Below are 16931 nucleotides of genomic sequence, written 5' to 3' on the forward strand. Positions count from 1 at the left end.
TTCTACAAATACACATACTTACATAGCACATACTTAAATACAATTGCCCTCTCCCACCACATATTTACACACATTTTCGGCTTTTCACAGATTATCTTCACATAAATAACTGATGCCAAGGTGACAGCATAATGGTTTTTGCAGGTAATGATTATGTAATTACATCTGTGTAGCTACAGCAACACATTACTTTACATTCACTACAATGTATTTCAGCAACACAGTTTTTTGACTCAGTTGACTTGCAGTTGATGGAGGTCGTGAACTAGTCATAGTAAAAGCTGTCTGCCAGTCAGTCAGTCAGTAATTTAGTAAAACATATAATTTAGATGGCACCTGAGTCTCATACCTCACATTTGTGAAAGAGACACAACCCAAAACCAGAAATAACACCCTCTATACTTGATGAACACCTAATGTTTTTTCCAACGCAAAGATTAACAGAGACATCAAATCGATGACTTCGTTGTTCAGAGATTGCATGGCAGTCTGCCTTTAAACATCTGTGTACACTAATTGCTGTGCAGGCACCTCTAAGTCCAAACAGCAGTTACTAAATGTCTCTGACTACAAGGTAAAGTATTCTGGTGAAAGATATCCAGGAGGTCACTATTTGACTTCAACGTTAAAGTTGATTAAAGACCATAAGTACAATAAGCACATCAAATCTAATCAAATTGTATTACTAACCTTTCATCGTTACAATGTGTGATTAGCTAACTGCTATGATGGATGAATAGGACTGGAGCATTTATCAGAGCTGTCAGACAGACGTTTAGGCTCAACATGAAGGTAACTTTGCAGGGTTGTATGCATGCCTACCTACTGCACATAGCAGTCATCACACACGCACATGAACAGGCACAATTATCTGTTATTATTATTAATCATCAATTATCTCCACTGACGTGTTATTGTGCTCATCATGCTACGTAGTAGACAGGGTCGTTTCGTGGTTTTACATATAATATTTAGAGTATGTGTAGAATACATAGAATGTGTTTTGAGTATGTTTTGAGTGTATGTGGAATGTGTTGGATGTAATAAGTCTTGCATTGTAGAGTGTGGTTGATCGTTTTTGTACATGTAAGCAGTATTTTGGATACTTCATGATGATAAATCAAAATAAAATAGAAAATAATACCAGCTTTGACTAAAAGATTAACTTTTATTTCAGACCTTACAGAAGTTTATAGATACAGACACAAACGCATGTTGAAAACCCCCCCAAAAAATGCAATTCAGGTGAAAGATATTTACTGTGTCTATTGCTTGTTACCTAAATCTAGAAATAAATCGTTTAATACACAAAGCAAAACCTTGTATTAAACAACAGCCATGTTAGAGGAGGGGACACAACTGAGGGAGTTTCATCTGACAACTGAGGGACTCCCTAAAACGGATGCCATACAGGACATCTCATTCACTTCCAGTATATCTCATTTTATTGTATTATTATATTATTGTATGTATACTATATACTATATAGCTCATAGTATATCCAGACATATGCATGAGGCTATGAAAGGAACAGGGAAGACTAACACTCTGATGGGAATGAAACAAACATCCATGTTAGTGGAGGCCCCTGAGGGTCAGTGGGTCAGCTGGCCCTTGACCCCGATGTGTGAGGAGAAATTATCAATTCAAATCAAATCAAATTTTATTTGTCACAATCGCCGAATACAACAGGTGTAGTTAAGAAAACATTTACTAAATAAAGTAAAAAATAAATTTAAAAAATAACACAATAAAATAACAATAACGAGGCTATATGAAGAAGAGGATGATGATGATGATGATGATGATGATGAGGCCCCTCTCACTTCTTCTTCACCTCCTGCTCTATCTGCTCCACCTCGCTGGACTCAACCACCACCTTGCCGTTGATCATGGTCTGAGTCACCACCTTCACTATCTTCCTGGTCCGCACCTCTGGCTCCTCTGCAGGGAAACGAGAGGATGATGAAGAGGATGATGAAGAGGAAGAGGATGGGCTACCGAATGTCACAGGGTCACACTATTACTGCAACCCAACAGGCTCTGGTTTGTAACACGGCCTATGAACCTGCTAACTTGTTGCTGATATATCTACTGCTTATGAATGAGCAAAGAATAGCTTATAAATGTGCTAAGAATTCCTTTTGTACGTACACCCCAAATAAAGTGCTACCAAATTGATTCAGTGAGCAGTCACAAGCCTACAGTAACACTCCGTTACAACATTGAGACTTGTGGGATTATTTTCACCTACTGCAGTTTCTAGGGACAGCGCTTTTGTTTGCAGGTTTATGAAACTGCCATTAGTCTGTGGCCACGCCCCCTTTGATTTGATGCCAGGGCGTTGGAAGTAGCACAGAATCAAAGTTGTACATTTGATACTGACATAAGGCAATGCCGCTGACCCTATTTTAAACCTGTAGTGTAAATAGCTGTTGGGCAGTTGGCTTTCTCAGCGAGCCAATGGCCCGGAGTACTTCAACTTTACTCTATAAGTCACCTACAGTACCTACACATGCTAGCCTAGGGACGTTTCCTAGTGTAACCTCTTGGTGTAGGGTAAAGTTGCCCCTAGATGTTGATCTTGGGTCAGTTTTGTAGTTTCCCGACTAGGATTGGGGGAGGGGAAGTGGATACTAAATCTGAACCCAGGGGAAACTTCACCTTGGAGCGTAAGCCACCTGGACTTGTGTTTAAACCAACACTATAATCACATCATCATTGTGTTACGACACAACAAAGCCTTGAGCCTGGTGAACATTCAGACCAATGAAAGGCTCTGTGAAAATGAGGGTGAAGGTTAGGGTGGGGATGAGAATGAAGGTGAGGGTAAAGATGAGGGTGAGGATGAGGGTGAAGTTGAGGGTGAAGGTGAGGGTGAGGGTGGAGGTGAAGGGGTGGGTGAGGGTGAAGGTGAGGGTAAAGGTGAGGGTGAAGGTGAGGGTGGGGGTGAAAGTGAGGGTGAGGGTGAAGGTGAGGGTGAAGATGAAGTTGAGGGTGAAAATGAGGATGAGGGTGAAGATGGGGGTGAAGTTACGGGTGAAGGTGGGTGAAGAGTAAAGTCATACAGCAAGAGAAAGGGATAGAGAGTGGGAGAAGGTCAGAGGGAAGAGAGAAGGGAGGAAAGAAAGAAAGAAAGAAAGAAAGAAAGAAAGAAAGAAAGAAAGAAAGAAAGAAAGAAAGAAAGAAAGAAAGAAAGAAAGAAAGAAAGAAAGAAAGAAAGAAAGAAAGAAAGAAAGAAAGAAAGAAAGAAAGAAAGAAAAACGAAAGATGCATGGGTGACCAGGATGGGTCCATGCAGTCCATTTGAGAGGCTGAGGTGAATTGAGGTCTCTCTGTGTGAGAATGCAAATAACCTATTCATGAATGAATGGGGACTCTTATCACACGCCATGGATGGAATTACCTGATGTCACACTGACAAAGGAGCTTTCTCCATCCAGGTGAACGGTCACATCCACAATCAACCAATCAATGTGTTGCTGAGTAAGTAAGTGTTGATGTTCGCTTAGGTTAGCCTGTGTCAATGAGGAAGTGAGAGTGAAGTGAAGTTAATGTACTGATACTCACTTTTTGGTGATGGGACTTCATTAATCCTGTATGAATAACGGAAAAGGAATGTGCGAGTTAAAATGTGCCCAATGACTTCAACTGATACATGGAAATTGTCACTGTCAGAAGATGTTACCATGTATGGTCATCAATTGGCTGATTCCCAGGAAGAACAATTATCTGTTTGAATCATTTTAACAAAACACAATGTAGTCCTATCCTGGATATACTGTACAGTCCTAAGCACCCCTTATTTACATCTGACCATAGCATTATATCCAACAAAGACAGAGGAAGATAAGCGTTTCCAATGACATCATCAACCAATTAGTAGACAATTAGTAGGCAATTAGTGGGCAATGCCTACTCATAATTGGTTAAAATCACACGATGCACACTGATGATGTCATTGGAAACACTTATCTTCCTCTATCTTTTTCTCTACAAAACATAGAAACGCGCCATTTTCACATATGTTGATGTTGTGGTGGTGCTGGAGATGATGAATATGAAGTTGAACATTTTTGAAATGTCCCTTTAAATGTTCACATAAAGATTAGCATCATGGTTACTCACGTCTCCTCTCCCTCCAGCAGTCTCCTGTAGGTGGCGATCTCTATCTCCAGGTTCTGCTTGATGCGGAGCAGCTGTTCATAGTCCATCTTGTTGCGCTGCAATACAATACAATACAATACAACTTTATTAGTCCATTTGTTACAAAAAACAACAGAAACATGGGGCCTCCTGAGTGGCGCAGTGCCAGCTGTGCCACTAGAGATCCTGGTTAGAGTCCAGGCTCTTTCGCAGCCGGCCGCGACTGGGAGACCCATGGGGTGGCGCACAATTGGCCCAGCGCCGTCCAGGGTAGGGGAGGGTTTGGCCGGCAGGGATGTTCTTGTCCCATCGTGCACTAGCAACTCCTGTGGCGGGCCGGGCACAGTGCACGCTGACTCGGTCGCCAGGTGTACGGCTGGCTTCCGGGTTAAGCGGGCACTGTGTCAAGAAGCAGTGCGGCTCGGTTGGGTTGTGTTTCGGAGGACGCATGACTCTCGACCTTCGCCTCTCCCGTGTTCGTACGGGAGTTGCAGCAATGGGACAAGATTGTAACTAGCAATTGGATACCATGAAATTGGGGAGAAAAAGGGGGTGAAATACCAACAAACAATAAACGGAAATATATATACAGCTCCACCTCCTTAGCCCCAGTAAGTACCTGCATGTCCAGACGCAGCTGAGACAGGTTCTCCTCAAGCTGGGACAGTGTGGCCTGCAGACGCTCCATCTCCAGGCTGTACTTCTGCCCTGTCTCCCCCAGGTTACCCTTCAGAGCTGACACCTGAGGGGGGAGAGGGTGAGTCAGATAAAGAAAACTGTGGACGAGACAAACATGCATGCAGACATGTACACACGCAGATTAAATGTACACCCGATACACATTCTCATCAAATATACAGTGTGTGATTACAGAAAGGGAAATAAGAGAATCTGTGTGTACAAGTCAGGGGATGGTTGTTGTTGTTATAACACTGATCCCTACACTCTTTGAAAAACAAGGTGCTATCTAGATCCTTGATTGGGTTTTTTGGCTCCCCATAGGAGAACCCTTTGAAGAACCCTATTTTACCTGGAACCGAAAAGCATTCTCTTATAAGGACAACCAAAGAACCCTTTTGGAACCCTTTTTTCTGAGTGTATCTGACCCAACATCAAGGAAGGTGAGAGATATTTACAGTCAACAAGGATAACATGGATGGGGAAAGGAGCAAGGATCTCAGCGATACTGTAGTTGTGCAGGTTGTCCAGCTGTAGATCTGAGTGACAATATTCTAAGGTCCCCAGTACAACACAACCCCCAGTTGACAGGTTCCTAGTTCCTACCTGTTTGTGCAGACTCTCCAGCTCCACCTCCAGGTTCTGTAGGAATCGTTGTCTCTCCACCAGCTCACTCTGAGCCCCCCTCAGAGCCTCGTTAGACTCCTTCACCTCGCTCTGCACCGTCTCCAGCTGTAACACACCACACACACCTTCCTGAACGCACCGCACCCCCAGGTTACTGAAAACAGTAACACACCACACACACCTTCCTGAACGCACCGCACCCCCAGGTTACTGAAAACAGTAACACACCACACACACCTTCCTGAACGCACCTCACCCCCAGGTTACTGAAAACAGTAACACACCACACACGTTCCTGAACGCATCGCACCCCCAGGTTACTGAAAACAGTAACACACCACCAGTGGTGTAGTGGTCCCTGGAGAAGTGGGTATACTCTCAGTATTCACCTTTTTTTTTTTAAGTAGTCCAGAAAAAAGCCCTGTTTTAGAAACAGTGACATGTAAGACTATGATTTAGTTTACCCAAAAATATGTAATTTCTACTTGCACACTATTATAAAATGATCATGACTTGATTAGGAGCAGTTTGTAGTTACTACTGGTCACAAGAGCAGCCTGGATGAATGTAAAATGTATTTATCATGAGGCAAACAGGAAATGGTGTTTCGATTATTTTTTGCACATTTATTTAAATAAAATACTTCAAATCTGAAGGTGACAATGCATCCTTGTTCATATTGCTATATGCTTTGTTTTGAACATGTTCATTTACCGGTAAATCATTCAACAAAATATGTTACAACAATATTTAGTTAACAATTAACAAAAATATATGCATTAACAACACATCAACAGTGATATACTCTCTCAACCCAGCACTGGGTTTCTGACCTTTGCTCATACTACAGTATATTCCAGACAAATTTGCTTTCTGCAGGAGCTTTCACACTGCACTGTCTAGAACGCACCGAAGAGGCAGCACGATGGCTCTTCAACCAGGTCCTTGTATATTTTCTAGGATCAAACTTGGAAGTTGGTGGGCCGTTGATATTAATCATCATCAAGTTTGATATGTTTGAGATCAGAAGGACAGCCCTCTTGTCTGAGCTTATATTGTTCATAAGGCTAAAATTCCTCTCACACTCTGCTGTACCGACAGGGAATGTTTTCATACAGTTCATAAGTGGTTTTAGGTCCTTGGGCTCACTACTGGGCTCTTCCAGTAGGTCCCGCATCCCATTCAGTGCTTGGTCTGTGCACAAGTTAAATCGCTTGCACAGTCGCTTAACTTGTTCTTCACCATGGCGGATGCTGGGCTTTGATGGCCACTTACTCTGATCAAGGATGCTGAGGTCCATGATGGTCTCATCTTCAAAAGACAAGCGTTTCTCCAGATTGTTCACAAGGCTTTGTAAGAACTGGCCTGGATTGATAGACTTCAGCTTTGCATTTGTTTTCAGGGCTATAGACCGATACTCCCCAGTCTGTTTTGCTTCTAAAGCCTCACTATATTTCTCACATGGACTCTCTTTGAATGACTGGATCACTCTGATTGAGCGTTTCAGCAGATGCTCTGCTCTGAGGAGCGTTATAGAACGAGACTGAAGCTCCTGTGACAGGAGACTTAGTTCATGGAGAGTGTCGTACATGAGGCCAAGGTCACAAATGAATTCTGGACTTTGAACACGGTCTAACAAACCTCTGTACATCTGCCTCTCTTTGGTGGACCTCATCTCATCACTGCAAGCATTTTTAAAGTGCTGCACAAGAGCTCCCAGGGATGTCCAAACAGCACGAACAGTCCGAAAGCTACTGGCCACCCAGCGTACATCCAAGATTCTGCCAATGCGAAGAAGTTGTGAGCCTACTTCAGCTGCTGCATTAACAAGTTCACGTTCATTTTTGTTTGACACACTATACAGAGAGTATAGCTTCTGGATAAAAGTTTTAAAGTGATTGACAGAGTTTACCTCATCAACTGCATCTGACACAGCAAGTTCAAGTCTATGGTTCATGCAGTGCCATACAAAAAGCTTTGGGAATCTCAAAGTCAGTCTGGTTGCTACTCCTGACTTCTTTCCTAGCATGACACTGGCTCCATCAGATACAAATGTTACCCAGTTTTCATGAAGCCACTCTTCTGTAAAGCCAGCATTAGTTAAACAGGTGAGTAACGCCTGTAATATGCCATCTGCTCTCTGATTTTCCAGTTCAACAAGTTCCAGGAATATGAACTCAGGGCTTTCTTCTTGAATTGATGCTTTAATAGAAACTGTCATGACAGCTTTGTGACTTAAAGAAGATGCCTCGTCAATTAGGACAGCTAACTTACTGGATGATGCTATAATGCTACTGATGATTTTGCTCTGCATCTCACTAGCAACATGTTGTATTATTTGTGTTGCACTGTAACGTGAATGAAGTATTGAGCCCATTTTTACACCATTCAGTTCCTGCAGCTCAATGAGGCTCTCATGGTCAGAAAAGGGTCGGTTCTTTTTGGCCAGATGGTAGGCTGTTCGAAACACAGCTTCAGTTTCCTTCATGTAGGACTCAGTCATAGTCTCCACTGCATTCTCAATGGCAGCTTCTTTCTGTTGCTCTGCCACCTTCACAGCCTGAGTGTGGGCCTTGGACAACGCATGTTTCCTCACCTTATTTCTCAAGATTGACAAACTTGTTGTTCTACATCCCTGGCCAGACACTTGAATTTCAAAGTTCATCCATTCTCTTGAGAGCGATACACCTTGCTCCTTGTCGATCCCAATGGAGTTCACACTGCTACAGACCAGACATCCTGCGAAGCATAAACAAACAATGTAACTACTCCTGTATCCACAGCTGTACGTGTGCATGGTCCTTTACACACACACACACACACACACACACACACACACACACACACAAAGTTATCTGTGCCCACTGTTTCAGAAGTTACCCAAACTAGCAATCTACCTAAACTTACCCAATTTTTTGTTTTTGGATCCCAACCAGGGGTTCTTGGATTTGAAGTCTTCTGTTTGTTTAGCACTCCACAGGTCTGGCCAGTCATTATTGATGTCTACAGACAACAACAAAACTAATTATGCATCTCCCTGTCTCTCTCTCTCTCACACACTTACACACACACACACACACACACACACACACACACTACTGTGATCACAATAGTCATCAGCAAGACATGGGTCCCCCTCTTTACATTAACAATCTGCATAACCAAGTGGAAATATTTTCAGCAAGTGAAGCTGAAGCATACAGGAGATTAGTGAGTGAAATACTTGGGAGAGTTTATTTAACAAAAAAACAACAAATTTAACACAAAATGTACAAAATGTTATATAACAGTAGCATTGTAAAAAACAAACATGGATACAGACAAAATAAATAGAAGGGCAATAAAATAAATAACATCACACAGAAATTCAAAATGAGGCTTAATCTGTCAAAATCACCTTTTGTTACAGTGTGAGGCTTCACTTTTCAATAAACTGGAGATGCAATTTACTGCCTGTGTGTTCTGACCTGGTGGTGGTAGACTGGATCCTTCTCTATGCTCACACTGACTTGCCTGGCTAGCTCCCGGTTGAGAGCTGCCAGGGCTGCTGGTTTTAGGGGTGGGGTCTGCCTGGGCCTGATCTGGGCCTGATTTGTGCCTCTTTACAAAAAAGTCTGCAATATCTCCCTTCCTTTTCATGGTTACCTGTCCCTATACAAAATAAGACAGCCTGATTAGACCTCAATATTGTTTTAGGCTGAATCTTAAACTATTTGTCCCCATTCTTGTGTTTTAACTTACTTAAAAATCAACTACCAGCTTAGCTACTATGCAATTAAACTAGATCATATAGGTTAGTTAGGGCTAAGTAACTTGGCTAATGTTATAATTTAGGGCTTAGTAACTTGGCTAACGTTATAATTTAGACCTTTACAATAATAAACAAGCTTCATAAACATTGAGATAATCAGTTTCATCAGTCTGGTATGAAATTCTTATGAACTGGGTTGATTAAACACTTACTGAAAACCAACAATGCCCCGGTTTCCCCACATTATCCCAATCTACGTAGCTAGCTTCATAACGTTAGCCGACTCGCACTAACTATTGGCGGCAACATCTCTTCTCCTCTAAATGTGCAGTCACTGGCAATTTGCCAGTAGTTTAAAATAATGATTCATTTGGAAACCACCTTAAAACTTACCTCAGAATGATGTCTTCCATCAACTGGGGTGGCACACCGCCGCTTGTGTCCTTTCTTCATCCGTTGTTTGGTCTGCTGCCGTTATCGTAGTCAAGTGGCACCGGCACCTGAGTTTTTTTTTTTTTTTTTTTCACTGGCACCTGAGGTATTAGCGATATTTTCCTCGGCATGACCCGCCCTACTCTGCCTCTGATTGGCTCATCAGTCCTCATGCCTAAAGTTAACCAATCTAATCAGTGAAAGCAGCGAGTACCAGCCAATTAGAGGCAGAGGAGGGTGGGTCATGGCTTCACTATCCCCGAGGAAGAAAATAGGCAATCTGACTCACAGATATTACTGAATGATGCGCATCAGGGGGGATTTAGAAGTGGGTATACGCAATGCTGACTGAAAAATAAGTAGGTATACGCCGTATACCAGCGTATACCCTGGACTACACCTCTGCACACCACACACGTTCCTGAATGCACCGCACCCCCAGGTTACTGAAAACAGTAACACACCACACACACGTTCCTGAACGCACCGCACCCGCAGGTTACTGAAACCAGTAACACACCACACACACAATCCTGAACGCACCGCACCCCCAGGTTACTGAAAACATTAACACACCACACACACGTTCCTGAATGCACCGCACCCCCAGGTTACTGAAAACAGTAACACACCACACACACGTTCCTGAACGCACCGCACCCCCATGTTACTGAAAACAGTAACACACCACACACACGTTCCTGAACGCACCACACCCCCAGGTTACTGAAAACAGTAACACACCACACAGGGACGCACCGCACCCCCAGGTTACTGAAACCAGTAACACACCACACACACGATCCTGAACGTACCGCACCCCCAGGTTACTGAAAACATTAACACACCACACACACGTTCCTGAATGCACCGCACCCCCAGGTTACTGAAAACAGTAACACACCACACACACGTTCCTGAACGCACCGCACCCCCATGTTACTGAAAACAGTAACACACCACACACACGTTCCTGAACGCACCGCACCCCCAGGTTACTGAAAACAGTAACACACCACACAGGGACGCACCGCACCCCCAGGTTACTGAAAACAGTAAAACACCACACACGTTCCTGAACACACCGCACCCCCAGGTTACTGAAAACAGTAACACACCACAGACATTCCTGAACGCACCGCACCCCCAGGTTACTGAAAACAGTAACATTTTAACATTCTAGCAGACGCTCTTATCCAGAGCGAAAGGGCACATCGACAGATTTTTCATCTAGTCGGCTCGGGGATTAGAACCAGCGAGCTTTTGGTTACTGGCACAACGCTCTTACCCACTAAGCTACCTGCCGCCCCAAACAGTAACACACCACACACCTTCCTGAACGCACCGCACCCCCGGGTTACTGAAAACAGTAACACACCACACACACCTTCCTGAACGCACCGCACCCCCAGGTTACTGAAAACAGTAACACACCACACACGTTCCTGAATGCACCGCACCCCCAGGTTACTGAAAACAGTAACACACCACACACACGTTCCTGAACGCACCGCACCCGCAGGTTAATGAAACCAGTAACACACCACACACACGATCCTGAACGCACCGCACCCCCAGGTTACTGAAAACATTAACACACCACACACACGTTCCTGAACGCACCGCACCCCCAGGTTACTGAAAACAGTAACACACCACACACACGTTCCTGAACACACCGCACCCCCATGTTACTGAAAACAGTAACACACCACACACATGTTCCTGAACGCACCGCACCCCCAGGTTACTGAAAACAGTAACACACCACACAGGGACGCACCGCACCCCCAGGTTACTGAAAACAGTAACACACCACACACGTTCCTGAACACACCGCACCCCCAGGTTACTGAAAACAGTAACACACCACACACGTTCCTGAACGCACCGCACGCCCAGGTTACTGAAAACAGTAACATTTTAGCAGACGCTCTTATCCAGAGCGAAAGGGCACATCGACAGATTTTTCACCTAGTCGGCTCGGGGATTAGAACCAGCAACCTTTCGGTTACTGGCACAACACTCTTACCCACTAAGCTACCTGCCGCCCCAAACAGTAACACACCACACACGTTCCTGAACACACTGCACCCCCAGGTTACTGAGAACACTATGTTACTAGATACCAGACCTGGGTTCACCTGGATATGATAACTATGATACGCCTGAATCGTAACTTGAGATACGCAATGGGAGATTTGCATGAACATTTGAGTCACACGCACTCATCTCATGATACAAATCAGCCCTGAGAGACTAAACTCTAGTGTCTAGTTTCTGGCATGGTGATGCACCCAGCCAGCCAGTCCCCCACTGAACTTATTGAGGTCCCCAGCCAGCCAGTCCCCCACTGACCTTCTTGAGGTCCCCAACCAGCCAGTACCCCACTGACCTTCTTGAGGTCCAAAACCAGCCAGTACCCCACTGACCTTCTTGAGGTCCCCAACCAGCCAGTCCCCCACTGATCTTCTTGAGGTCCCCAACCAGCCAGTACCCCACTGACCTTCCTGAGGTCCCCAGCCAGCCAGTCCCCCACTGACCTTCTTGAGGTACCACTGCTCAGCCTGGTCCTTGTTCTTCTTGATGATGCCCTCGTACTGAGTTCTGAGCTCTGACATTACTGTGCCCAGTTCAGGTCCACCACGGCCTGCGTCCACCTCCACGTTCACAGTCTGAGCAGCAATATAGCCCTTCATAGACTCCACCTCCTGCAGAGAGACAATTAATAAATCAATCAATCAGGGTTTGGAACTTTTTTCCAATCGTGTCGTTCTGAACAGAACCATAATTTTGCTCTGGGCATTTGTCCTACCTACGGAGGAGCAGCTTCTATGGAAGAACTCTGAATGTCTTTGAACTTCCGAGAGTTGGCTTAACGTTGGACTAAGCTAATGTTAGCTAGCTAACAAGCGTGTGTGTGCAGAGCAGCACTAGAATTGCTGATTGGCTTAAAGCCGTGGTATATCAGACATTCTACACCCCACTGTGACAGCGAGAAGGTCAGTGAATTCTACACCACTCTGTGACAGAGAGAAATTCAGTGAATTCTACACACTACTGTGACAGAGAGAAGGTCAGTGAATTCTACACCCCACAGTAACCGAGAGAAGGTGATACCCTCTTCATTATTAACATCATCTCCATGCATACTTGATGGAGGTGAGCTCATGTCACTGTTCTCTCTCTCTCTCTCTCTCTCTCTCTCTCTCTCTCTCTCTCTCTCTCTCTCTCTCTCTCTCTCTCTCTCTCTCTCTCTCTCTCTCTCTCTCTCTCTCTCTCTCTCTCTCTCTCTCTCTCTCTCTCATACACAACTTAATAGACTCAATATATGGCACCACTGCATTGGCACCACACCCAGCTTTATAGACACACCGAGCACTTCTAGGGCCAGTCATCGACAACACACACACACAAACACACAAACACACACACTAGGAAAACAGGAAGGGATGAGCCAAGCACCCACACACACAGAGGCAGGCACGCACACGCACGCAGGCACACAGTCACACACACACAGACACACACACCTGCAGAAGCGTACAATCACATCATTCTGCCCCTTGCCACATACAAGTAGGACAAGGTGACTTATCCCTTCACACAGGCCTGTAGTGTGCCTATTCAGAGCAGAGCAACCAGTGAACCAATGCTGTTCTGAGAGGGGTCTCTGTGGACTTGTGTAAAAAATCTAAGACCTGAGCTACTTTCAGGCTTTCAGTTACTTAAGACAAAGGGACCTCCGGCGTTGGGTTTCAGAGTCCGAGCTGGTTCCTACTCCAAGCTTCCTAGGGGATGTAGAGTGATACCACCACTGGGGCAGAAATTAACAGAGGACCACTCTCTTCCCCTCCTTTATAGCTTCCCCGCTCAGACCACTTACTTGATTCAGTGGTCTTTCATTCAGTTCAGGCCATTCGGTCAATGGCCAGTAAGAAGAGGAAAGGGGACAGAAGACATCCTTGCCTCACTCTAGTCAGAGATATCTCTCCATACTAGGAGACCAGGGAAAAATCTGGAGTCTGGTTATGACCTGGCTATAACTAGGGACCCATAGTTTTTCCTGGCTTCGTAATGAAGTGAGGAAAAACTCCTGGCCCCTCCATCCCAGAGGTCAAAACTGGTTAAAATGACATCTTGATGACATCATTCCAACTAGTTTTGTCTTCCAGGATACCATCATCCTTAATAAGGAGAGTTGACCTCTCTCTAGTTTTTGACTTGTATGCTTTAGGATGAATAAAGCCCTGATCTACAGAGCTACCTCCTCTCACCTCCTCATGGTTCTTCTTGAGGAAGTAGAGTTCTTCCTTCAGGCTGTCCAGGTCTCCTTTCAGGGAAACAATGATCTGCGCATGGTCCACCTTGGCCTTCTTCAGGGCCAAACAGTCCCTCTCCACAGACTGGGACATGCACAGCTCGGTCTCCCACCTGGAGGAGGAGGAAGAGATTGAGATAGATTGAGAAGTGAGAGATTCTGAAGTGAGAGATTGTGAGAGCTTTGGTGACTAATATTTCTAAAGTATTCCATACAGATAGTATACAAACTTGAAACTTGAAAGAAGGGGTGGGGTGAGGGAGGAGGGGAAGGACTAACTGACACTTGCATACACATATGCACAAACACAGACTAAAACACACACACAAGCACACAGTCCCGCTATGCATTCAAATATGTGTCTACTAAGTGCAGCGTTCGTGTGGAGCCTAAACATACATCTGCAAACCACGCTTGAAGCGCTTTCACTTCAAACTGAACTGATGTTCAGTAGCAAACACAGAGAAACACGCTCACTTGATCCTGAAGTCGTCAGCTGCCAGTTTAGCATTGTCAATCTCCAGCATGAGGCGAGCGTTCTCCAGTGTCTTCTTCCTCACCTGAGAAAAGACAGGGATCAGGGTAAGCATTACCTTTCACATATCAACCACAAGGGTCTATTTCTGCTAATGTTAAATTCCTATTAAAGAGAGTCAGTGTGTTTACACCTGCACGGTAAACATGTACGCGTGTATGGCCACATGTGTGTACTGAGTGTGACACAGTGTCATTGTACAGTGAGAAAAGGGCATGGGAAGTTACATGGGGTGAGAGAGAGGGATCTTGGGAACGTAGGGATATTGGGAACCCACCTCCTCTTCCACCTGGTGGGCCCGGGTCATCATGGTTTGGAAGTCGTGACCTTTAGGGATGCGTTCAATCATTATTTTCTTGATCCTCAGCTCCAGGTCTGCATTGGATGTCTCCAGGGAGCGCACCTAAGGAGAAGCAGACTTATTATCCATTATCTTGCAAAGTGCTTGCTCAAGGGTACAACGACAGGATGGCATTCAGGATCAGAAGAGGACGGGCTCATTGTAATGGCTGGAATGGAATCAATGGAATGAAGTCAAACGTTGTTTCCATATGTTTGATGTGTTTGACTACATTCCATTTACTTCATTACAGCTATTACAATGAGCTCTTCCGCCTAAGCTCATCCCACCAGCCTCCTCTGTTCAGGATAGAGACACCAGCAACCGTCCGGTTGCTAGCTCACTCCCCACTAGATTTCCTGTCAGATCTAGGATTCGAACCAGCGACCCTCCGGTTGCTGAACCACTTCTCTAACCTCTACCCTCTAGGCTACCTTCCGCTCACCTTGTCCAGGTAGGTGGCCAGACGGTTGTTGAGGCCCTGCAGGGCCTCCTTCTCGTTGGCGTGGTTGCCCAGCTGCCCATTGAGGTTCAGGGTGACTGGAACTCCGTTCAGGTCATGGCTGACGGAGGCGGAGCGGGACAGGGGTCTGGCGGCAAAAGGCACAGCAGCTCTGGAGCGGGCACGGCTGCTGTCTCTCAGAGACAGGCTGGAGAAAGAGGGCTGACGGCCCACAGAGAAGCTCCGCACTGAGAAACTGGACGACATGACGGCTCTGTGTGGGAGATGACAAAGAGGAAGAAGACCTGACTTGAGGGTCGGAACATTGTTGTAATAAACACACTTGTGTCCACTACACATGACTATTGTGGCCTCAAGGAATATGGCTCTAGTCTAGTGGTGCTTCAGCTCAGTTTAATATGGAAATCCTCATTATTAGAGGACTAAATTGATCAAGGTCACTACACCATTGATTGTTACAGTATGCAAATAATTATTTATGGCATATAAACCTTAGGTTAGGACCTAGCTGAGTATAGCAGGTCTGTCAACATACCTAATGATTTTAATCCAACTGAAACAATACATTCATGGGCTAAAAGGAACGGGTACACCACTGCTGTCTATTTAAACAAATAATCAGCCACAGAGTGATAAACGTCAATGGAGTACTATTTTTATATCTACTAGACTGTCTTTATGACTACTAGACTGTCTTTATGACTACTAGACTGTCTTTATGACTACTAGACTGTCTTTGTTACTACTAGACTGTCTTTGTTACTACTAGACTGTCTTTGTGACTACTAGACTGTCTTTATGACTACTAGACTGTCTTTGTTACTACTAGACTGTCTTTGTTACTACTAGACTGTCTTTGTGACTACTAGACTGTCTTTGTTACTACTAGACTGTCTTTGTTACTACTAGATTGTCTTTGTGACTACTAGACTGTCTTTATGACTACTAGACTGTCTTTGAGACTACTAGACTGTTTTGTGACTACTAGACTGTCTTTATGACTACTAGACTGTCTTTGTGACTACTAGACTGTTTTTGTGACTACTAGACTGTCTTTATGACTACTAGACTGTCTTTATGACTACTAGACTGTCTTTATTACTACTAAACTGTCTTTATGACTACTAGACTGTCTTTATGACTACTAGACTGCCTTTATGACTACTAGACTGTCTTTGTTACTACTAGACTGTCTTTGTTACTACTAGACTGTCTTTGTGACTACTAGACTGTCTTTATGACTACTAGACTGTCTTTATGACTACTAGACTGTCTTTATTACTACTAAACTGTCTTTATGACTACTAGACTGTCTTTATGACTACTAGACTGCCTTTATGACTACTAGACTGTCTTTGTTACTACTAGACTGTCTTTGTTACTACTAGACTGTCTTTGTGACTACTAGACTGTCTTTATGACTACTAGACTGTCTTTGTTACTACTAGACTGTCTTTGTTACTACTAGACTGTCTTTATGACTACTAGACTGTCTTTGTTACTACTAGACTGTCTTTGTTACTACTAGACTGTCTTTGTGACTACTAGACTGTCTTTGTTACTACTAGACTGTTTTTGTGACTACTAGACTGTCTTTATGACTACTAGACTGTCTTTATGACTACTAGACTGTCTTTG

The 16931-nt window shown here is 44.4% G+C and overlaps 1 protein-coding gene across 1 annotated transcript; it reads right to left on the reverse strand.

Moving 5' to 3' along the window:
• Nucleotides 1-1822: 1822 nt before the first annotated feature.
• On the reverse strand, nucleotides 1823-15539 carry LOC311136097 (keratin, type I cytoskeletal 18-like; the record flags this gene model as incomplete). The annotated part of the gene is made up of 10 exons (XM_084170180.1): nucleotides 1823-1944; nucleotides 3571-3596; nucleotides 4129-4223; nucleotides 4766-4888; nucleotides 5431-5556; nucleotides 12178-12345; nucleotides 13912-14068; nucleotides 14433-14515; nucleotides 14768-14893; nucleotides 15276-15539. 10 exons carry the CDS (start codon nucleotides 15537-15539, stop codon nucleotides 1823-1825), a joined length of 1290 nt encoding a protein of 429 aa, XP_084026306.1.
• Nucleotides 15540-16931: the final 1392 nt, after the last annotated feature.

This window comes from Coregonus lavaretus (assembly GCF_964263955.1).
Source record: "Coregonus lavaretus genome assembly, chromosome: 10".
NCBI lineage: Eukaryota > Metazoa > Chordata > Actinopteri > Salmoniformes > Salmonidae > Coregonus > Coregonus lavaretus.